Source organism: Salmo salar, chromosome 05 (assembly GCF_965601325.2).
Source record: "Salmo salar chromosome 05, fSalSal1, whole genome shotgun sequence".
NCBI lineage: Eukaryota > Metazoa > Chordata > Actinopteri > Salmoniformes > Salmonidae > Salmo > Salmo salar.
The window spans coordinates 14,432,536-14,457,360 of record NC_138295.1 but is presented as its reverse complement, the minus strand read 5'-3'; the positions used below and the strand labels follow the sequence as shown (position 1 = coordinate 14,457,360).

The 24,825-nt window shown below is 40.5% G+C and overlaps 2 protein-coding genes across 2 annotated transcripts in view; one reads left to right on the top strand and one right to left on the bottom strand.

Moving 5' to 3' along the window:
• Positions 1 to 7,852: 7,852 nt before the first annotated feature.
• On the bottom strand, positions 7,853 to 10,995 carry LOC106604290 (EF-hand calcium-binding domain-containing protein 9). The gene is made up of 5 exons (XM_014198783.3): positions 10,216 to 10,995; positions 9,792 to 9,940; positions 8,523 to 8,699; positions 8,211 to 8,287; positions 7,853 to 8,033 (listed from the first exon to the last, which is right to left on the bottom strand). The coding sequence occupies exons 1-5, from the start codon at positions 10,349 to 10,351 to the stop codon at positions 7,922 to 7,924; spliced, it is 651 nt and encodes a 216-aa protein (XP_014054258.1). The 5' UTR covers positions 10,352 to 10,995; the 3' UTR covers positions 7,853 to 7,921.
• A 1,094-nt stretch (positions 10,996 to 12,089) lies between these two features.
• Positions 12,090 to 24,825, top strand: part of LOC106604286 (interleukin-12 subunit beta-like) — a 33,870-nt gene continuing 21,134 nt past the window's right edge. The window contains exons 1-3 of the mRNA XM_014198775.3: positions 12,090 to 12,105; positions 19,100 to 19,420; positions 19,540 to 19,642. Of these exons, the coding sequence (XP_014054250.3) occupies positions 12,090 to 12,105; positions 19,100 to 19,420; positions 19,540 to 19,642 (440 nt within the window). The remainder of the gene's footprint in view (positions 12,106 to 19,099; positions 19,421 to 19,539; positions 19,643 to 24,825) is intronic.

Here is a 24,825-nt window from a genome sequence, read left to right as displayed (position 1 = left end):
TGGTGAGATTAATGCTACCACTATTATACCACTATAATACACACACACACACACACACACACACACACACACACACACACACACACACACACACACACACACACACACACACACACACACACACACACACACACACACACACACACACACACACACACACACAGAGAGAGTGGAGGGAGAGACTCGATGGTTTTGGAATCCTCTACTGTCCACACATCAATCAACACATCTGATTGGGTCGACTCAAACCATCTAATACATGGGCTAGATGATGTGTGTGTATGAGAAAGAGAGTAACTGTATGTGCCAGGTACAAAAGGTGAGGCTGTCCCCAGATAGGGATAAAATGACTCCTGAATCACCCCTGAGAGAGGATGTGGAGTGTCATCGTAACCCCAGAGGGAGTTTGGTTGCAGAATGATTAGAATTTACAGTGAGATTCCTGCTTAGAATTTACAGTGACCTTGTCTGTTTAGAATTTACAGTGACATTGTCTGTTTAGAATTTACAGTGACATTGTCTGTTTAGAAGTCAGTGACATTGTCTGTTTAGAATTTACAGTTTTGTCCTGGTTAAATTCCCAATCTGGCCCTCATACCATCACGGTCACCTAATCATCCTCCTCATCTCCCCTGTAACTATTCCCCAGGTCATTGCTGTAAATTAGAATGTGTTCTCAGTCAACTTACCTGGTAAAATAAGGGTTAAATAAAATAAATAATATAAAAAGGGGAGAAGATGTCTGTTCTGAAGACAGAGAGGCAGGGAGGGTGATTGATAAAACACACACACAGCTGTGCAGACCCCATGAAACACACTGACAGAGCATGTGTGTTTAACAGCACTTTGTTCACTGGCCAGTTCCTTGTCGTCTCTACAGCCACAGACCGGTTGGACACGCTAGCTAGTGTGTATGTTTGTAATGGGATACCCTTTTTACTCCTCCGTCTACACTAACTCAGGGAGAATGGTCTGTACCCTAACTCCCGTGTTCAAATCCAACCATTCTCCCGTTGAAATGCTCCATATGTTGTACAGATGTAACAGGTGTGAAATGGCCAGCTAGTTAGCAGGGTGTGCGCTAACAGTGTTTCAATCAGTGACGTCACTCGCTCTGAGACCTTGAAGTAGTTGTTTCCCTTGCTCTGCAAGGGCCGCTGCTTTTGTGGAGTGATGGGTAATGATGCTTCGTGAGAGGCAGTTGTCGATGTGTGCAGAGGGTCCTTGGTTCGAGCCCAGGTAGGGGCGAGGAGAGGGACGGAAGCAAAACGGTTATACAGACACTTTTCCGGTTGCTGGTTTCCCAGTTTTCCATGCGCTCACACGGACCAGAGGAAGCAGAATGCGTCATACACAACTGGAGGTACCACAGCATGAGACGCATACATTAATGCCTTCCATATACTGACAGAGGATGGAGCTTGGGGATTGAACTGAGTCAGAAATGGCACACTATATAGGGCTCTGGTCAAAAGTCATGCACTATATAGGGAAAAGGGTGCTATTTTGGATGCAGTCTGAGTCTTCAGTATAGATAATCAAAACCTTGACTGCTATTTAAGTATTTGACACAATGGCCGGTCTGGGGAAGAGACGCAGAGGAGAGGACAGAGTTTTAATGAGGAGAGAGTTTTAATTGGAAGCAGGGGATGATTAGGTGGCCAAGGTGATTACCTCTCTCTCTCTCTCTCTCTCTCTCTCTCTCTCTCACACACTCTCTATCTCTCTCTCTCTCTCTCTCTCTCTCTCTCTCTCTCTCTCTCTCTCTCTCTCTCTCTCTCTCTCTCTCTCACACACTCTCTCTCTCGCTCTCTCTCTCTTCCCCCTCTCTTTCTCTCTCTCTCTCTCTCTCTCCCCCCTCTCTCTCTTTCTTTCTCTGTCTCTCTCTCTCGCTCTTGCTCACCCCCTCTCTCTATCTCTCTCTCTCTCAAGGCTGCTGTGATGTGATTGTTTAGTCAGAAAGGCTTTATAATAGTTTTTACGATGCCAGCTGAATATACAATAGAGCCAATCAATGTCAGACTCACTGCCTGGCACATCTGAACGCACACCTAAATGCTTCCAATCAATCCCTCACGTCCCAACCATCATTATCTTTCACTCGTCTATTAAGCAAATCTGTTCGTTTCGTTGAAGCATTATCGTCTGTGCCAAAAATCACAAACTTTTGCGTGTGCTTTATGGCAAATTCATAGCATATTATTTAAATCAAGTTTGTTAGAGATGAACAAAAACCTAAAGATACTGTGGCTCCGCAGGACTGGTCAAATCTGTTGCACTAAGTAGGGAATAGGGTGCCATTTGTGATGGAACCAGTCTAAATACTGTGTATAAGTTTCCCTTACAGGTAAGTGAACTTTCTGGTGCTGGGTGCTTCTGTCTGTGAGGATGTGATATAATGGTACATCCTCCTCTCCAGCAGGCTACCCCTTAGCTCCTCTGTAGAGGGACGATAAACATTACGACACTAGCCTCTGTCACCCTGTGAAGGGAAGATAAACAGTGTGACATCAGGGGACGTTGGCGTAGCTAATGACTCTACCTGTCAATCACAACAGGACAAAACTCCAGGATTCTGGAACTTAGTGAACTTAGAGAAACTCTGAGATGCTCCACAAACTTTCTCACTCCTCTGTTGGCTTGAAAGACAAACAAAATGTCAACTCTGGCTGAAAATCATAGTCCAGACTCCATGATGTAGATGGTCTATTTGATCCTTATTTGTTTTTCTTTTTCAAACGTTTTGAGATTCTTTCTGTAAAGAAAAGCCCTATAGAAGTAGAATAAATTATTATTAAAATTATTGTAGATGTCATATCCATCATCATTTACCCTGCCTGACCCTTCAGAATAGATTTTATCATCATTGTCTCACTCCAATGGTGATGTGCTCTACATGCATCCTCTATACACGCACTATGACCTTCTGGTGTCATTTCAGCAGACATCCAATCACACTTGTCATCTAAATGATAAGAAGACAGGGTTGAATGAATAGAGATGGGACGGAAATGGAGAGATAGTGGGTCACATTAACACACACACACACACACACACACACACACACACACACACACACACACACACACACACACACACACACACACACACACACACACACACACACACACACACACACACACACACACACAGGGTTGAAGACAGGGTTGAATGAAGACAGGGTTGAATGAATAGAGATGGGACGGAAATGGAGAGATAGTGGGTCACAGTAACACACACGCACACACACACACACACACACACACACACACACACACACACACAGAAGAAGAAATCAATTGAGAGAGTGATGAAATATAATGCACGTACAAACACTCACTAAAGCTGTAATGATCTTCTCCAGTACATAGCGTGATTTAGTGCCTTGGACATACACTGTGGCACACTCTTGACAGCGTAGATGAAAAGTGGCAAGGCTTCCATTTTGAAAAAAGCCTCTCTGAGGTAATCAGGCTGGTGTAGGCATGTGTAACATACACTTTGGGAATGTAAGGGGACAGGGCAAGTCATAGGATGCAGAAAGGGAGGAGAGTTAGAAGACAGGCGGGAGGATTTAGCAGAACAGAGCGATGATAGGAAAGAAGAGGAGAGAGTAGTGGGAGCGAAAGAGCAAAGATTGTGATGCCATCTGGGTAGGGGCTGAGTGGCTAGGGTTGGAGGAGAGGGAGACAGAAAGGAAACAAAGTAGTGATCAGAGACCTGGAGGGGGGTTGAATTTGTTCTTAACTGATAAGAATTTCTTAAGAATTTAACCTGTCTGGGAACGTGGGACGCAAGCGTCCCACCCCTGGTACACCCTATCAACAACAGGTGAAATATCAAGGGCGCCAAATTTGAAAACAATTAAATGTCATAATTCTAATTTCTCAAACATACAACTATCTTACACCCTTTGAAAGATAAACATCTCCTTAATCTAACCACGTTGTCCGATTTCAAAAAGGCTTTACGGCGAAAGCATAAAGTTAGATTATGTTAGGACTGTACATTGAAAATAGCTGTGTGTAATGTTTTGTCAATGCAAAGAAATAAACATAAATATTTTGAAAAAAATATGTGCCCATTTTTAACTGCCTCCTACACCAACTCAGAAGCTAGGATATGCATATTCTTAACCTGTTGGGTCTAGGGGGCAGCATTTGCACGTCTGGATAAAAAAAATGTACCCGATTTAATCTGGTTACTAATCCTGCCCAGTAACTAGAATATGCATATAATTATTGGCTTTGGATAGAAAACTCCCTAAAGTTTCTAAAACTGTTTGAATGGTGTCTGTGAGTATAACAGAACTCATTTGGCAGGCAAAACCCTGAGACATTTTCTGACAGGAAGTGGCCTGTCTGACAAGTTGTTGTTCATCTTGGCTCTTTTTATTGAAGACTGAGGATCTTTGCTGTAACGTGACACTTCCTACGGCTCCCATAGGCTCTCAGAACCCGGGAAAAAGCTGAATGATATCGAGGCAGCCCCAGGCTGAAACACATTAGCGCGTTTGGATAGTGGCCTGTCAGAGGACCATTAGACTGGGGCTCGTGCACGAGGGCACGAGATGTTTTTATTTTCCCTCTCTTTGAACGAAAACCACCACTCCCGGTCGGAATATTATCGCTTTTTTACGAGAAAAATGGCATAAAAATTGATTTTAAACAGCGGTTGACATGCTTCGAAGTACGGTAATGGAATATTTAGAATTTTTTTGTCACGAAATGCGCCGTGCTCGTCACTGAAGGCCTACCCACTACAAGACCTACCCATCACAGTTGACAACTCCATGGTGTCCCCCTCCCAGAGTGCAAAGAACCTTGGCATGACTCTGGACAATACCCTGTTCTCTGCAAACATAGGAGCAGTGACTCGCTCCTGCAGGTTCATGCTCTACAACATACAACATCCGTTGGGGACGACCCTACCTCACACAGGAAGCGGCACAGGTCCTAATCCAGGCACTTGTCATCTCCCGTCTGGACTACCGCAACTCTCTGTTGGCTGGGCTCCCCGATTATGCCATGAAACCACTGCAACTTATCCAGAATCCAGAATTCTCCCATGTCACCCAGTTCCTCCGCACACTCCACTGGCTTCCAGTTGAAGCTCACATCCACTACAAGACCATGTTACTTGCCTACGGAACAGCAAGAGGAACTGCCCCTCCCTACCTTAGGCTATGCTCAAACCCTACACCCCAAACAGAGCACTCCATTCTGCCAACTCTGGTATCTTAGTCCTCCCACCCCGATGGGAGAGCAGCTCCCGCTCAGCCCAGTCCAAGATCTTCTCTGTCCTGGCACCCCAATGGTGGAACCAGCATCCCCCTGAAGCTAGAACAGAAGAGTCCCTGACCATCTTCTGAAAACATCTGAAACTGTACCTCTTCAAAGGGTATCTTAAATAATCCCCCAGCACCCCCACCCCTCACACCCCCTCCTCACGCAGGCCGACCCCTTCTCACGCCCATTGTCCCACCTACCTATCTTAAGATGAATGCACTAACTGTAAGTTTCTCTGGAGAGGAGTGTCTCGTAAATTACTCAAATGTAAAATGTAAATGTACCTAACCGCTTCTGGAATACAGAACCCTGCTTCCCAATATGGCCACTGAAGTACAGAACTCATTTAATGACCATGAGCTTCAACCTCTCAGAAGGACCACATGACCACACACAAAAAGTGCTTTTCAACTCCACATAACTTCATGTCCATACCTCACAACACAAGCCTTATTTGAACATGCTTACTAAGAAGCATACATCAAGCCAGGTCTAAATAAGGACACTGAAATGTCTCATACCCAAATAAAGTTTGATACCATCACATACTCAGAGACTGTAAAGTTGAAAGAAGCAGGATATTTACTCAAACGTCCCTAAGCTACTGCCACCATCTAGTGGTGAAATGTAAGCATTGCAGGTGCTCAATTTCCTGTCTTCAGACAGCTGTCTTAGGGACGCTTCTGTTAGAAATGAAAGACAAAGCGAGACATTTCATTGGTTCCTTTTATCTAGAACATATATATAGTCAACAAACTAAGTAGACCAGACCCAGCTGCTATCGCATTGGTACCTATGGGAGAACCACCCCTTAAGTGGACAGGAACTATGACAATTTTCTTCAGTGGTAAATGGCCTTTATGGGATATCTTAATTTATCCACCATCTTTGGATTGTGTAACGACACCATTCTATCATAAGATCTGGAGCCACATTCACATAAAATACACACATACGCACACACACACGAACACAAACACACACGCACCAACACACACAAACACACAAACACAAACACACATGAACACAAACACGCACCAACACACACACACACACACACACACACACACACCAACACACCAAAAAACCAACACACACACACACACACGAACACACAAACACACACACACAAACAAACACACAAACACACACACACAAACACACACGAACACACCCAAACGCACATACACACACACACACACACACGAACACACACACACAGACACATACGAACACATGTGTGTAGTTGAATTAGCCCGTAAGGGAAACTGGGAATAGATTAAGTTGTTTGGGTCTCTTCTGCTTTTTAACAGTTACTTCCTGACCATAGGAGGCTGCTGAAGGCAGAGCAGATGATATAATCCTGCTGACCCTGAACTGTGTGTCACAGCTGTGCAGGTGGTCAAACCTGAAACACCTGACTACAGAGAGGAAGGAGCACCAGCTTAGACCTCCCAACACTGTCGCATGCAAAAGCACAGAGAGAGGACAGACAGACACACACACACACACACACACACACACAGGTATGCCTATGACACATTGACAATGCCGTGGGTCTCTTTTGTCCTCCCTGTGCCTCAAGAACCAGAAACAATGACTAAAATCAGATAATGAGCCAGTGTTCCTCTGTAATGAGCAGGTTAAGTGGAGGAGGGCTTTGTTGGCTCAGAGGTACAATACACACAGTTGATAGGGAGGTCAACAGGATGAACTGTGGCTGAACCATAGGGGGCAAGGGTCATGAACGGGCCATGGCATTTAAACTGAGTATGGATGGAGGGAGGTGTGAAAGACTGAGAAGGCAACAGTGCAAACCCTTGAAACTGGGATTCTGCAAGACATTATACTGATGGTGGTTATGGTGCATTGTGGTGCTAGAGCAACTGGTGATCCTCCAATAGGCAACGATAGATATCTGCATTACATCATCGTTGTTGCCGATTTCTCTGTGTCTGATGGAAGTGGGGATGATGTCATGTACATTTGTGTCATGCAGTACACTTCCCTCTGAGCAAGTGAGTGGGTATGAGTGGTCAGAGAGTCTGCACATGAACAAGAGTGGTATCGGAGTGAAAGGTTAGTGAGACTGGGGTTTCTGAGAAGTGAGGGTAATTCTGTGTCCTCGGAGTCAATCAGAAACATCAGGACTTCCCTCAGGTCACACAGAGTTGGAGGTACAGAGAAACACGAAGACTTCCCTCAGGCCACTCAGAGTCAGAGGTACAGAGGAGTTATAGAAATCCTGGAAGAGACTTGTGGTAGCAATAAACCTCAGAGGATCACTCAACGAGAGTCCTAGAGCCTAAAGGGAAATGTTTTGAGGTATAGGAGTAGATTCAGCTGTATAGCATGGTACTGTAACCTGGTAGTTCCTTTGGCAGAGGTGGATAACCAGTTTCAGTGGCTCATGTTGGTATGGCTGTTGTGTTTCGTCAGACACACACACATATTCACACACTTACCTGCATGAACGCTGACACACACGCACTCTACAAACACCTCTGCCAGGTATAGACAAGAAACACTTCCTAAACAAACATCTTTATTTTTTCTCAGCCGTGTAAACAACTTCACTCCTCCTCTATTCTCCTCTTTCTCCCTCTCTCCCTCTCTCCCTCTCTCCATATCTCTCAGTCAGTGTGGCTGCTGCATCCGCTGTGTGAGTCGGGAGGTGTGTTTGTTACCCCTGCGTTGGTCGCACCTCTTTCCTGTCTGGGGGTGTTGGTTCTCCTTACCTGTAACCTGGGTTCAAAACACATCCAAATGTATTTAAAACATATTAAAACATTCTTCAAAATAAGTATTAAATCCAAGCAATGAAAGGAAAATAAATTACGAATAAAGAAAAGTAAAAGTGCTTAGAAATATGTTACAAGCAATAATGATAAAATAATTAAAGTTATCAGACTAAATCCTTACTTCTGCATCTTCTTGGTCTCCTCCTGCATGTCGATACAGGCCATAGTGAACATCTTAAACTCCTTGTAGTTCAGGTGCTAATAGAGACACAGAGGTGTATAGTATGCTTTGTAGATAAACACATAGAGGGCAACCTAAAGCTGGTTAGTGGAGACATCGCTGTCTCTGGACAGCCCAGGACGTATCACGGCTTAGAGTAGGACGTCTCTAACTAGAGACATCAAACTAGAAGATCTTGGGCCCTTGTCAAAGGTAGTGCACTATACAGTATAGTGAATAGGCTGCCATTTCAAACCCAGTGAGTCAGTGTACCTCGTCTCCGGAGACGTCGAACTCGTATAAAATCTTATCGAGGGCGTGTCCCTTGAGGTTGAACAGGAAGCCAGAGGCCTGGAACTCGGCGGGGCTGATGGTGCGACCTCCGTCCATGTCCAGCAACTCAAACACCGGCCTGGAGTGACGGAAGATAAAGTTCTTCTCGACGTGGTACTGGAAGAGGTCACACACACACACACACACGCACGCATGCAAGCACACACACACACACACACACACACACACACACACACACACACACACACACACACACACACACACACACACACACACACACACACACACACACACACACACACACACACACACACACACACACACACACACACACACACACATACACATTCAAGCCAGCAGCATACCACTATGCATCCCACTGCTGGCTGGCCTTTGAAGCTAAGCAGGGTTGGTCCTGGTTTGTCCCTCGATGGGAGACCAGACGCAGCTGGAAGTGGTTTAGGATGCACTCTTTCCTCTGGACAATTTTTTTTTTATCCCAATGCCACAGGGCAATGATTGGGGACATTGGTCTTTCTTTTGTAAGGTCTTTCGGATGGTACGTTAAACGGGTGTCCTGACTCTCTGTGGTCACTAAAGATCCCATGGCACTTATTGTAAGAGTAGGGGTGTTAACCCTGGTGTCCTGGTTAAATTCCCAATCTGGCCCCTATACCATCATGGCCACCTAATCATCCCCAGCTTCCAATTGGCTCATTCATCCCCCCTCCCCTTTCCCAGGTTGTTGCTGTAAATGAGAAAGTGTTCTCAGTCAACTGACCTGGTAAAACAAGGGTTAAATAGAAAACATTTAATAGAAAACATTTCTATGAAACCTCTGTTTTCTGGTCAACATTGAATCATGGCCGTAAAAAGCCTTTTGTTATATCTGTAAAGGTGACTGTAATTGTTGAATGAGATGTGAAAGGGGAATTGGGAAGCAGGTTGTGATAAAGGGGTTTTCATCTCTTTGCCAGATATGAGAAGTTGTTTCGCCATGATTAACAAGATCAACAAATAATGGACTTTAATGACCTTCAGTTTGACCACACGGTTCTGACACACAAGCTCTATTCTCCTGACCACATGGTTCTGTAGTAACCATTATGACATAATATAGTTCAATGTTGGCAGACAAGACAAATATACACACACACACACACACACACACACACACACACACACACACACACACACACACACACACACACAGAGAGAGGGGGAGGGGGAGAGAGAGAGGAACACCACCTCGCTGCAGAGCAGGATGCAGACCAGCATGTAGAACTGTTCAAAGCCGATCTCTCCGCTGGCGTTCCAGTCTAACATGTCAAAGGTCATCATGATCTCCTTCTTCTTTAGGTCAGTCACATGGTGCATGAAGTGGTAGAACTGGATGTCTGTAAGAAGAAGAGAAATGGCCACTTAGCCTACTGTTTGCTGCTTTAATAAAGTTTGTGGAGAAATGTTTTAATAACCAACATAAATTTTTTTGTCAGGTTACACCCATACACGTTATGAGGACACAAATTAGCTGGATGTCTATGAATACATAGACACAAATTTTAATGTTTTTACCAATGTTTTTCTGTCATGTTACTCTCGCCACATTACCCACACAAATCTAAGTACATGAATGAACTCAGGAATACTTAGACATAAAGCCACAATCTACCATTTAGAGTGTTCCTGTTGTGGACATCCAGTAGTTTGAAGTAATCAGACAGTATTTTGCCGTTGCGCAGGGAGAGAAGACAGTAGACACTGTCAAAGTCCAGATAATTTAAAAGAGCTCCTTTCTTTAGCTTCATCTTGGCTCACTCACTAACCACTGCAGAAGTGCTGTCCCTCTCAGCTCTACCTGACACTGACTGACCACTACAGAAGTGCCGTCCCTCTCAGCTCTACCTGACACTGACTGCCCACTACAGAAGTGCTGTCCCTCTCAGCACTACCTGACACTGACTGACCACTACAGAAGTGCTGTCCCTCTCAGCTCTACCTGACACTGACTGACCACTACAGAAGTGCTGTCCCTCTCAGCTCTACCTGACACTGACTGACCACTACAGAAGTGCTGTCCCTCTCAGCTCTACCTGACACTGACTGACCACTACAGAAGTGTTGTCCCTCTCAGCTCTACCTGACACTGACTGACCACTACAGAAGTGCTGTCCCTCTCAGCTCTACCTGACACTGACTGACCACTACAGAAGTGTTGTCCCTCTCAGCTCTACCTGACACTGACTGATCACTACAGAAGTGTTGTCCCTCTCAGCTCTACCTGACACTGACTGATCACTACAGAAGTGCTGTCCCTCTCAGCTCTACCTGACACTGACTGACCACTACAGAAGTGCTGTCCCTCTCAGCTCTACCTGACACTGACTGACCACTACAGAAGTGTTGTCCCTCTCAGCTCTACCTGACACTGACTGATCACTACAGAAGTGCTGTCCCTCTCAGCTCTACCTGACACTGACATCACAATGGTTCACCATTGAATTTGGTGTTCTATTACAGATTTTACATTCTACTGACAGAATTCTAACATGAATGATAAACTCATTTAGTATCGTTTTAATTGAATGATCATTACATACTATTTTGACAGTATATGACAACTTTCCAGTCTTTGCCATAATATCTTTGCCATTTATGTCACTACACTGAAAAGACAGCGAATCAATTGACTAATTCATATGTCTAAAACTGTACTGCACACTGTCAGGGGATTCCAATGTTAGCTACATTACTTCATCTGTGAGGAGGAAAGTAGACAACAACCTCTTAGTTGTATTGTTGTTTTACCTTTCACATACCTGCAAAGGTGCATCATCACAGTGTGACGACCCTCCCACTCTGTTTGCCGAATTCTTTCCCTTTGCTCTTACTTTTTGCTCTTATTCCGTCATCTCCACGTTGTTTCCCTCTTTGTTACGGGCTACGAGCCGGTTCATGACAGCAGACAAACAAGTCTCAAAGAAAGTGAACCTTCGTTACATAATTTCATTCCCTCAGTCCCTTCAGGGTCACATCAACTCAATTATTACATTCTCAGAGTATTCCTAAATAATAACATTAAAAAGGCATAGGCTTATATGAAACCATTTTGGTATGACTGGTGTTTACTGCACAATTACATACCATGTTTACATTTATAAAGTTATGGATAAGAAGGATAATAATTGTAATCAAAGTGAAGAGATTGATTTTGAGAGGGGATGGTTGAGGCTACAAGGTAGCCAGCAACCTTACTACCATATTGTCTGAGGTAAAATAAATTAAAAAGATAACGTAACTTAATTGCAGTTGTAAAATGTTTAAACAAGTGACTGATAGCTTTACAGTTAAAGTTACTTTATAGCCTTTAAGCTATTTGACACAGCTTTTTATGTCATATTGCTGGATAACTAGCTATGTTTTTAAGAGCTTTTCAATTGGCATCTCTCCCTGTTCTCACTCACAGGTGGGGACTGGATTATGTGTGAGCAGTGTAGGTGGGGACTGGATTAGGTGTGAGCAGTGCAGGTGGGAACTGGATTAGGTATGAGCAGTGCAGGAGGTGGGCTCACGAGTTGTGCTCCAATTTTACTGGGTATAGCTTTCGCAGAGCATAAGAGTTGCCACGTCAGTGTTACAAGGAATTAGTTAAGTTGTTATGAAATGTTATAGTACAATGTTATTAGTTACATTCCAATGAAAATAAAATGAATTAAAAACAACTATTGAAAACATTTTGCTCCTGAATGTCATTTTAAAGACTGCTGGGAATTAAAATCTTGCATTTAAATAATATGTAGTGCAATTGTACATAATGGATTGTATGGAAAAGGAAAACAAAGAAAATTAATGTGCAGGTGAGGTAAAAAGATGGACTTTACATCAAATCTTCTCATAGTGGGCCAGTTACACCGGGACTTTAAAAAAATGCCCCTTTTCTAAAAACATTTAATGAAATAACAAAAAAAGTGTAAAATTGGAGCCATTTATTTCCCGTTATACTTTATTTGCCTAAGCATGACACAATCCACATTAAATTTTCTTCTCCAAATGTTGCTTTTTTTGTCAGCAATTAGATATTGTTCTTTGGAGGGCTAGTTACCCCCTAGTGCCCTACAGATATGAAGCAATTATGTAGGCAACTAATAAAACCTTTGAAAGAATGCAAGGCAAAAAGTCTAGGGATATGTAGGTAGCATATGTTTATGTAAAAAGATGTTTATGTTTTTAAAATGTTTATGTTTTTCCATTTTGTTTTATTTCCTGTCACTTTCTCTTACTACTGTACCTACTTTATCTAATGACATCACTTTTTAGCTTTCATCACCTTTTTTTTTTTTCTTTGAGAGATGTTTAATCATAAAAAAACTAACATTTAGCACTGGATAATTGTATACAGATGATATCACTACAAGTATTTTTGGCGGATAATGTTAGTGGGTAGATGGAAGAATGCTGGAATCTTGACTGTTACGCACTTACTGCAGGTAGTAAGTGGCTGCTCTTGCATTTTTGCTGGAATAAGGAAAACTGATGAATACAAGAAATGTAAAAGAAGGTGTCTCGTCGACTCTTTCTTGTGTATGAAATCCACTCGACAAATAACATTCAGTTGAGGACAGGTCATCTTTTTCAGATGGAATCAAAGCACATTTTTATTGGACTGTGGCTAAAGGCTCTCCAACTCTGGTTTTCAATGAAGTAGGTAGGATTCATGAGTACCTTCCTATACCATAAACAGTCAGCACTTTAACCTCATATCATATGTGTCGTTTCGGATCAGAAGTGCTGGAGTGCAGAACAAAAACAACAAGAAATGTGTCACTGTCCCAAAACCTTTGGAGCTCACTGTGCTTTCGACATAGAATCAAGCATACATTTTATGGCTCTAGCTTGCAGGCAAAAGCCATCCTCACCTGGTTTGTGCCCGCTCTGATTTTTGGGGTGCATGACGCCCATGCTTGTAGCCATCATTAATGATCTTGCTGCACTTTTCTCCTGGCAAAAAAAATAATAAAAAATGCATGAAATGAAATGTATAAAATGGATGCATTCACTACTGTAAGTCGCTCTGGATAAGAGCGTCTGCTAAATGACTAAAATGTAAAATGTAAATGTATATGGAAGTGAGAAAGAGAGAAAGAGCATGCCTGAACAGTCTTCTATTATCATGCCTGTTTTAGGAAGGTTAGAATGTGATTGAGTTCCTCGTTCTGCCCTTCTGTACTTTTCGCAACGGGGGAATTCTATTGGATGTTAAATGTCATCGACATTGACACATTAAAAGCCACTGTTTGGACTTCAGTGTTATTCAGAGGATAAGCGGTGATCAGAAGATGTTTGAGTGTTGTCTAAAGGTATGAACAATTTCATTTTAAATGAACTAGTTGATCTATAAATGTATTATGCAGATCAATTATTAATTTTGTACATCCTATTTTATATGTCTTATGAGCACTTTAATTAAGTAATGAACATGGATAGAAACTTAGATTTTATATTTGACATTTATTTGACTAAACAATATTATCTCTCTCTCTCCTCCCTGGCTCTCTCTTTCCTCCCTCGTAGATGAGTTTTACTTTACTCGGCATCCTGCCTACTTTACTAGGCATTTTAATACTACACCAGGCCAAAAGCCAAAGTCCCAAGTTCACTCAGAGCAGCTGGAATCTTCTACCCAACGGTAGGAAATCATCATCTCTTATCAGAACACGTACAGTACTGTCTGTTAGACCAGTACAGTTTGTAACAATAATGTCAGCCTGTACACTTGTCGGTATGTTGTCAGTTCATTATTAAGACTTTTATGTGTTTCCAGTCTGGTTTAGTACAGTGCCTTCAGAAAGTATTCATTTCCTTTGACTTATTACACATTTTGTTGTGTTACAACCTGAATTCAAAATGGATAAAATATATGTTTTTCTCTCACTCATCTACACACAATACCCCATGAAAACATGTTTGGAGAAATGTTGGTAAATTTATTGCAAATGAAATACAGAAATATATAATTTGCATAAGTATTCATATCCCTGAGTCAATACATGTTAGAGTCATCTTTGGCAGCGATTACAGCTGTGAGTCTTTCTGGGTAAGTCTCTAAGAGCTTTATACACCTGGATTGTACAATATTTGTACATCATTCTTAAAACAGTTCTTCAAGCTCTGCCAAGTTGGTTGTTGATCATTGCTAAGTTTTGCTATAGATTTTCAAGCCGATTCAAGTCAAAACTGTAACTAGTCCATGTCATCTTGGTAAGCAACTCCAGTGTATTTTGGCCTTATGTTCTAGGTTATTGTCCTGCTGAAAGGTGAATTTGTCTCCCAGTGCCTGTTGGAAAGCAGACTGAACCAGGTTTTGTTCTAGAGGTCGACCGATTAATCGGAATGGCCGATTAATTAGGGTCGATTTCAAGTTTTCATAACAATCGGTAATCGGTATTTTTGGCCACCGATTTGCCAATTATTATTTATTTTTTTACACCTTCATTTAACTAGGCAAGTCAGATTAAGAACACATTCTCATTTTCAATGACGGCCTAGGAACGGGGGTTAACTGCCTTGTTCAGGGGGGATTCGGGGATTCGTTTTTGCAACCTTCCGGTTACTAGTCCAACGCTCTAACCACCTGCCTTACATTGCACTCCACGAGGAGCCTGCATGGCAGGCTGACTACCTGTTACGCGAGGGCAGCAAGAAGCCAAGGTAAGTTGCTAGCTAGCATTAAACTTATCTTATAAAAAACGATCAATCTTAACATAATCAGTAGTTAACTACACATGGTTGATGATATTACTAGTTTAACTAACGTGTCCTGCGTTGCATATAATCGATGCGGTGCCTGTTAATTTCTCATCGAATCACAGCCTATTTCGACAAACGGGTGATGATTTAACAAGCGCATTTGCGAAAAAAGCACTGTCGTTGCACCAATGTACCTAACCATAAATATCAATGCCTTTCTTTAAAATCAATACACAAGTATATATTTTTAAACCTGCATATTTAGATAATATTGCCTGCTAACATAAATTTGTGTCACTTCTCTAGCGTTCGTGCAAGCAGTCAGGGTATATACAGCAGTTTGGGCCGCCTGGCTCATTGCGGACTGTGTGAAGTCCATTTATTCCTAACAATGGCCGTAATTAATTTGCCAGAATTGCACATAATTATGACATAATATTGAAGGTTGTGCAATGTAACAGGAATATTTAGACTTAGGGATGCCACCCATTAGATAAAATACGGAACGGTTCCGTATTTCACTGAAATAATAAACGTTTCGTTTTCGAAATGATAGTTTCCGGATTCGACCATATTAATGACCAAAGGCTCGTATTTCTGTGTGTTATTATGTTATAATTAAGTCTATGATTTGATATTTGATAGAGCAGTCTGACTGAGCGATGGTAGGTAGCAGCAGGCTCGTAAGAATTCATTCAAACAGCACCTTCGTGCGTTTTGCCAGCAGCTCTTAGCAATTCTTCAAGCATTGCGCTGTTTATGACTTCAACCCCCGAGATTAGGCTGGTGTAACCAATGTGAAATGGCTAGCTAGTTAGCGGGGTGCACGCTAATAGCGTTTCAAACGTCACTCGCTCTGAGACTTGGGAGTGGTTGTTCCCCTTGCTCTATATGGGTAACGCTGCTTCGAGGGTGGCTGTTGTCGATGTGTTCCTGGTTCGAGCCCAGGTAGGAACGAGGAGAGGGACGGAAGCTATACTGTTACACTGGCAATACTAAAGTGCCTATAAGAACATCCAATAGTCAAAGGTATATGAAATATAAATCGTATAGAGAGAAATTGTCCTATAATTCCTATAATAACTACAACCTAAAACTTATTACCTGGGAATATTGAAGACTCATGTTAAAAGGAACCACCAGCTTTCATATGTTCCCATGTTCTGAGCAAGGCACTTAAACCTTAGCTTTCTTACATGGCACATATTGCACTTTTACTTTCTTCTCCAACACTTTGTTTTTGCATTATTTAACTTTTTAGTGACAGGGGGCAGTATTCGGAAATTCAGATGAATGATGTGCCCAAATTAAACTGCCTGCTACTCGGGTCCAGAAGGTAGGATATGCATATTATTAGTAGATTCGGATAGAAAACACTCTGAAGTTTCTAAAACGGTTTGAATGATGTCTGTGAGTATAACAGAACTCATATGGCAGGCAAAAGCCTGAGAAAAAATCCAACCAGGAAGTGGTTTGTAGTTTTTTCAACTGATTGCCTTTCCAAAGTACAGTGTCAGTGGGGTCATTTTGCACTTCCTAAGGCTTCCACTAGATGTCAACAGTCTTTAGAACCTTGTTTTATGCTTCTACTGTAACTGGGCAGAGAATAAGAGCTGTCTCAAGCCTGGGATCAGTGAGTTGTTTACTGCGCTCTCACACAGGCACGCCGCTCCTTCTTTTTCCTCTGTAATGAATACGCTATTGTCCAGTTGGAATATTATCTAAGATTTTTGATAAAAAGACCCTAAGGATTGATTGTAAACATCGTTTGACATGTTTCTACAAACGGTAATGGAACTATTTGACTTTTCGTCTCGGGTTTTGCGCTCGCGCATTATGCCTTTGGATTAGTGATCTGAACAAAACGGAGGTATTTGGATATAAATATGGAGTTTATCGAACAAAACAAACATTTCTTGTGGAAGTGGGAGTCCTGGGAGTGCATTCCGACAAAGATCAGCAAAGGTAAGTGAAGATTTATAATACTATTTCTGAGTTTAGTTGACTCCAGAACTTGGCGGGTAACTGTATAGCTTGCTTTGATGGCCGAGCTCTGTACTCAGCATATTGAACAATGTGCTTTCGCCGTAAAGCTATTTTGAAATCTGACACAGCGGTTGCATTAAGGAGAAGTGTATCTATAATTCTTTCAATAACTGTTGTAAATTTTATCAACGTTTATGATGAGTATTTTTGTAAATTGATGTGCTCATTCACAGGAAGTTTTGGGAGGCAAAATATTTCTGAACATCCCGCACCAATGTAAAATGGGGTTTATGGATATAAATATGAACTTTATCGAACAAAACATACATGTATTGTGTAACATTGAGTCCTGGGAGTGTCATCTGATGAAGATCATCAAAGGTTAGTGATTAATTTTAGCTGTATTTCTGTTTTTTGTGACTCCTCTCCTTGCTTGGAAAATGGCTGTGTGGTTTTTCTTGTTTAGGCGTTGTCCTAACATTATCTAATGTTATGCTTTCGCCGTAAAGCCTTTTTGAAATCGGACAATGTGGTTGGATTAACGAGAAGATTATCTTTAAAATGGGATATAATAGTTGTATTTTTGAGAAATTTGAATTATGAGAATTTGGTTGTTTTGAAATTGCCGCCCTGCTATTTCACTGGCTGTTGGCAGTGTGTCCCGCGGATGGGACACTAGCGTCCCACATGTCCCAGAGAAGTTAAACCAAATTGAACATGTTTCATTATTTATTTGAGGCTAAATTGATTTTATTTATGTATTATATTAAGTTAAAATAAGTGTTCATTCAGTATTGTTGTAATTGTCATTATTACAAATAAATAAAAATTGTAAAAAGAATTGGACGATTAATCGGTATCGGCTTTTTTGGGTCCTCCAATAATCGGTATCGGCGTTGAAAAATCGGTTGACCTTTATTTTGTTCTATACCTGTTCTTTTTACTCCTGAACGTATTGAGGCATGCCATAACAAAGGGCTTGAAAACGTATTGACTCAAGACATTTCAGATTTTCAATATTGAATTTATTTGTAAAATGTTCGAAAACAAAATTCCACTTTGACATTATGGGGTATTGTGTGTAGGGCAGTGACACAAAATATCAGTTTAATCCATTTTAAATTCAGGCTGTAACACAACAAAATGTGGAAATAGTCAAGGAGTGTGAATACTTTCTGAAGCACTGTATAAAGATGAGTTAGTTGTATGTTGGTTTTGCCAGTCCGGTGTATAGATGGTATGAAGTTGAGGATATGTTTATGTCAGTATCATAAGGCTTTATAAAGTTGAGGAATATGTTTATGTCAGTTCATCATAAGGCTTTATAAAGTTGAGGAATATGTTTCTGTTGATGAGCTACAGTCAGAGCCCAAATTATTGGCACCCTTGAAAAAGTTGAGAAAAAAAGAATGTATAAAATTAATAATATAAATAATGAACTACTGTATATTGTATGCTCAACAAATGGAAAAAGTCTAATATTTTGTACCAATAAAATAAGTCAGAGAAATATATTTTGTTTAACAAGTAATATTTTTATCTCTAAAAGATAGGGATTAAAATTATTGGCATCCCTGTGCCATTTTCCTCGCATCATTTTGACGAATCTTTTTGAGAAAAAAAAGCATAGTTGTTAAACAAAATCTTGTATTATTGTATTGGTACAAAATAATATAATTTTCAAAAGAATTTGAGCATGTAATATAGCTCAGTTTTTTAATGATTTATATTATAGTATTTTTTGCTCGTCTTTATCAAGGGTGGCAATAATGTTGGACCTGACTGTATATGTTGGTGTTGATTAAAGTGTGTGTTGTCACCAGTTGTTGTGGTGAACGTAGACGGTTCGTTGGTTCAGCATCCTCTAACCTGCCTGGGTTCCTTCAACCGAGAGGAGGAGGGCTGGAGGAGAGACAATGACTGGGTGTGGCGGAGAGATGGAGAGGAGGATGAGGACATCCTATGGATGGTGGATGAAGAGGAGAAGAAGAAGGGGAATAGCTTCCTTGTAAACCTGGAAGAGAGAACTGGAGGGGGGATCTTTACATGTCACAGCCTGGATAGAACCCTCCTGAAGAATACTACGGTGCTGGTCAAACACATGGACGAACAGAAACGCATTCTAGAAGGATCCACCACAACAGGTATACAGGATGTCTGTCTGTCTGTCATCCGAAATCAAGTCAAATATTAATTGTCATTCATTCTCCAATTGTATTATATTCTGTATATCTATTGTTCATTTGTTTGTTTCTATTCTAAGGCTATATGAAATGTTCTACACGGAACTACCAAGGAGAATTCCACTGCTCCTGGAAGTTTACCACTAAACGTGTTGGGAACGTTATGTCTGTCAGAGTGGCACGGTACTATCACCACCAACATTTTCAATGTATTCCTACTACACTCTTAGAACAAAAAGGTGCTAAGTAGAACCATACAGGGTTCTTCAGTTTGTCCCCATAGTGGAACCTTTTTGGTGCTGGGTAGAACCCTTTGCAGAGGGCTCTACCTAAAACCCTTTATGTAGGGTTCCTCAAATAATCCCCTGTATATAGGTTCTACCTAGATCCCTCTATGAAGGGTTCTGCCTAGAACCGTCCATCAAGGGTTCTATCGAGAACCCTTTTATCTTTGGAGGGTTCTTCCTAGAACCCTCTATGAGCGGTTCCACCAGCCTTATTAGCCTTTAAAATTGTATTACTACATGACATATATCATAAGGCCTTTTTTTGACGGCCTAGTTATAGCCTAACACAGTGGTGTTAGGAATCTCCTGGTTTACAGGCCACATCAGGCCTGCAGTCAGATTATGCTGGCTTGCAAAGTGTAGTTCTTATTGGAATCCAAAAAGAGTTAGGATATCCAACCAGTGGAATTGTTAATCACCCGCAACCTGCATTCAGAATGACTGCCAGGGTAGGGAAGATTGAACACTGAGACTACCTTAATCATCTAAACTGGAACAACCATCTCAGTAACGGGTGCAATAAATCCAATTACTAACCGATTGGATTAGTTTAGAAAACTGTATGTTATTTATCTTTGTGTAGCATAAAATTAATCAACCAATCAATGTACGGTACATGCAAAAACACAGATATTATAGTAAAACAAACAATTTTGAAAATCTCCCTGCAATAGAGCATGCTGGAAAATATTATCTTTGGGGTTCCGCAAGCGGAACCCCTAGCCAACAGCTAATGGGATCGCATGGCGCGAAATACAAAAACAACTACAATGCCACAATTCAATTTTCTCAAACATACGACTATTTTACACCATTTGGAAGATAAACCTCTCCTGAATCCAACCACGTTGTCCGATTTCAAAAAGGCTTTAAAGCAAAACATTAGATTATGTTAGGATACAACCACAGCAAAAAACAACAACACAGCCATTTTCTTAGCAAGGACAGCCATTTTCAAAGCAAGGTTAGCCGTCCAAAAGCACAAAACCAGCTACAATTATGCACTAACCTTTGACGATATTCATCAGATGACACTCCTAGGACATTATGTTAGACAATACATGCATTTTTTGTTCCATCAAGTTCATATTTATATAAAAAAAAACATTTTACATTGGAGCGTGACGTTCAGAAAATGTATTCACCCCAAAGTTTCCGGTGAATCTACAAAAATACTCATCATAAACGTTGACAAAATACATAAGAATTATTTTAAGAATTATAGATACAGTACTCTTTTATGCACCCGCTGTGTCAGATTTCAAAATAACTTTACGTAGAAAGCACATTGTTCAATATTCTGAGTACTGAGCCCCAAGCTATTCAGTTAGCCGTCCAGCCACGGCCTCCCCAAAACGCTGAAATATGTTCAAAATATTACCTTACCTTTGCTGATCTTCGGCTGAATGCACTCGGAAGGTCTCCCACTTCCACAAGAAATGTTAATTTGTTCGATAAAGTCCATCATTTATGTCGAAATAAATCCGTTTTGATGGCGCGTCCAGATCCCCATTCCAAAATGCATCTTTCCACCGTCGACGAAAAGTTATAAAGTTCCCTCAGCGTTTGTAGTAACATGTCAAACCATGTTCACAATCAATCTTTAATGTGTTATAATCGTAGAATTGTGATAATATTCCAACCGGACAATAGCAGATTCATTACAAAAGAAAAAGAAAAATGGCTAATCCTTCGTGAGCTAATCCTTCGTGAGATAATCCTTCGTAGTCTATAACATGTGACTATTGTATAGTACTATAGTGCAGTATAGGATATAACATGTGACTATTGTATAGTGCTGTATAGGCTATAACATGTGACTATTGTAAAGTGCTATAGTGCTGTATAGGCTATAACATGTGACTATTGTATAGTGCTGTATAGGATATAACATGTGACTATTGTATAGTGCTGTATAGGCTATAACATGTGGCTATTGTAAAGTGCTATAGTGCTGTTTAGGCTGTGACATGTGACTATTGTATACTGCTGTATAGGCTATAACATGTGACTATTGTAAAGTGCTATAGTGCTGTATCGGCTATAACATGTGACTATTGTATAGTGCTGTATAGGCTATAACATGTGACTATTGTATAGTGCTGTATAGGCTATAACATGTGACTATTGTATAGTGCTGTATAGGCTATAACATGTGGCTATTGTATAGTGCTATAGTGCTGTTTAGGCTGTGACATGTGACTATTGTATAGTGTTATAGTGCTGTATAGGCCATAACATGTGACTATTGTATAGTGCTGTATAGGCTGTAACATGTGACTATTGTAAAGTGCTATAGTGCTGTATCGGCTATAACATGTGACTATTGTATAGTACTATAGCGCTGAATAGGCTATAACATGTGACTATTGTATAGTGCTGTATCGGCTATAACATGTGACTATTGTATAGTACTATAGTGCTGTATAGGCTATAACATGTGACTATTGTATAGTCCTGTATAGGCTATAACATGTGACTATTGTATAGTGCTGTATAGGCTATAACATGTGACTATTGTATAGTGCGGCTGTATAGGCTATAACATGTGACTATTGTATAGTGCTATAGCGCTGAATAGGCTATAACATGTGACTATTGTATAGTGCTGTATAGGCTGTGACATGTGACTATTGTATAGTGCTATAGTGCTGTATAGGGTATAACAAGTGACTATTGTATAGTGCTGTATAGGCTATAACATGTGACTATTGTATAGTGCTGTATAGGCCATAACATGTGACTAGTGTAAAGTGCTATAGTGCTGTATAGGCTATAACATGTGACTATTGTATAGTGCTGTATAGGCCATAACATGTGACTAGTGTAAAGTGCTATAGTGCTGTATAGGCTATAACATGTGACTATTGTATAGTGCTATAGTGCTGTATAGGCTATAACATGTGACTATTGTATAGTGGTATAGTGCTGTATAGGCTATAACATGTGACTATTGTATAGTACTATAGTGCTGTATAGGCTGTAACATGTGACTATTGTATAGTGCTATAGTGCTGTATAAGCCATAACATGTGACTATTGTATTTTGCTGTATAGGCTTATAGGCTATTGTATAGTGCTATAGTGCTGTATAGGCTATAACATGTGACTATTGTATAGTGCTATAGTGCTGTATAGGCTATAACATGTGACTATTGTATAGTGCTGTATAGGCTATAACATGTTACTATTGTATAGTGCTATAGTGCTGTATAGACTATAACATGTGGCTATTGTATAGTGCTATAGTGCTGTATAGGCTGTAACATGTGACTAGTGCGGTATAGTGCTGTATAGGCTGTAACATGTGACTATTGTATAGTACTCTAGTGCTGTATAGGCTATAACATGTGACTGTTGTATAGTGTTATAGAGCTATATAGGCTATAACATGTGACTATTGTATAGTGCTGTTTAGGCTGTGACATGTGACTATTGTATAGTGCTATAGTGCTGTATAGGCTATAACATATGACTATTGTATAGTGTTGTTTTGGCTATAACATGTGGCTATTGTATAGTACTGTATAGGCTATAACATGTGACTATTGTATAGTGCTGTATCAGGCTATAACATGTGACGTATTGTATAGTGCTATAGTGCTGTATAGGCTGTAACATGTGAGCTATTGTATAGTGCTATAGTGCTGTATAGGCTGTAACATGTGACTATTGTATAGTCCTATAGTGCTGTATAGGCCATAACATGTGACTATTGTATTTTGCTGTATAGGTTATAGGCTATTGTATAGTACTATAGTGCTGTATAGGCTATAACATGTGACTGTTGTATAGTGTTATAGAGCTGTATAGGCTATAACATGTGACTATTGTATAGTGCTGTTTAGGCTGTGACATGTGACTATTGTATAGTGCTATAGTGCTGTATAGGCTATAACATGTGACTATTGTATAGTGCTGTTTAGGCTGTGACATGTGACTATTGTATAGTGCTATAGTGCTGTATAGGCTATAACATATGACTTTTGTATAGTGTTGTTTTGGCTATAACATGTGGCTATTGTATAGTACTGTATAGGCTATAACATGTGACTATTGTATAGTGTTGTTCAGGCTATAACATGTGCGTATTGTATAGTACTATAGTGCTGTATAGGCCATAACATGTGACTATTGTATTTTGCTGTATAGGTTATAGGCTATTGTATAGTGCTTTAGTGCTGTATAGGCTATAACATGTGACTATTGTATAGTGCTATAGTGCTGTATAGGCTATAACATGTGACTATTGTATAGTGCTATGGTGCTGTATAGGCTATAACATGTGACTATTGTATAGTGCTATAGTGCTGTATAGGCTATAACATGTGACTATTGTATAGTGCTGTATAGGCTATAACATGTGACTATTGTATAGTGCTGTATAGGCTATAACATGTGACTATTGTATAGTGCTATTGTGCTGTGTCGTGTCTTTTACTATGCCGGATTAAGTGATATGACATGCTATTCTATAAAATCATTTCTCAGTAATTAATATTACCTGATTAAGCTAATCAGGTAAATGTAATTAACTAGAAAGTCGGGGCACCACAAAATAATGTTTATAGCGCTGTTATCTTCCGAATAAACTCCTAGTAATCTTTTACATCAGTAGCAGTCAATATTTAATCGTCACTTTATTCAGTCTCATCTGAAAGTTGTAAATTCTTGGTTATCTTCACGAACCCTGGCTAACAAGTTGAATTAACAATACAAAATGTTGTTTAATTATTTATTTACTAAATACCTAAATAATCACACAGAATTACATCTACTCAGAATGGATCATACATTGATTACAAATGATGTCATAAAGGAAAACGTCCCTAGCGGACGGAACAGATATGATGGCTGGTTACACAAAGAAAGTGGGTTGGGTTTTGAATGAAAGAGCGGGAAGACTGAGGAACTAAAAGATTTTGTGTCTCTATCGGGCCGTAGGCAGCTATGCTATCGAAATTACAGTATCTTATGCATTCTAAATAACCACCCATCTGAAAAGGAAAATGCAATAAATATTTACTCTGAGCTGCGCTTTGGTAGATTGGTCGTAGATAGAAGGCCGGGTTGTCCAGC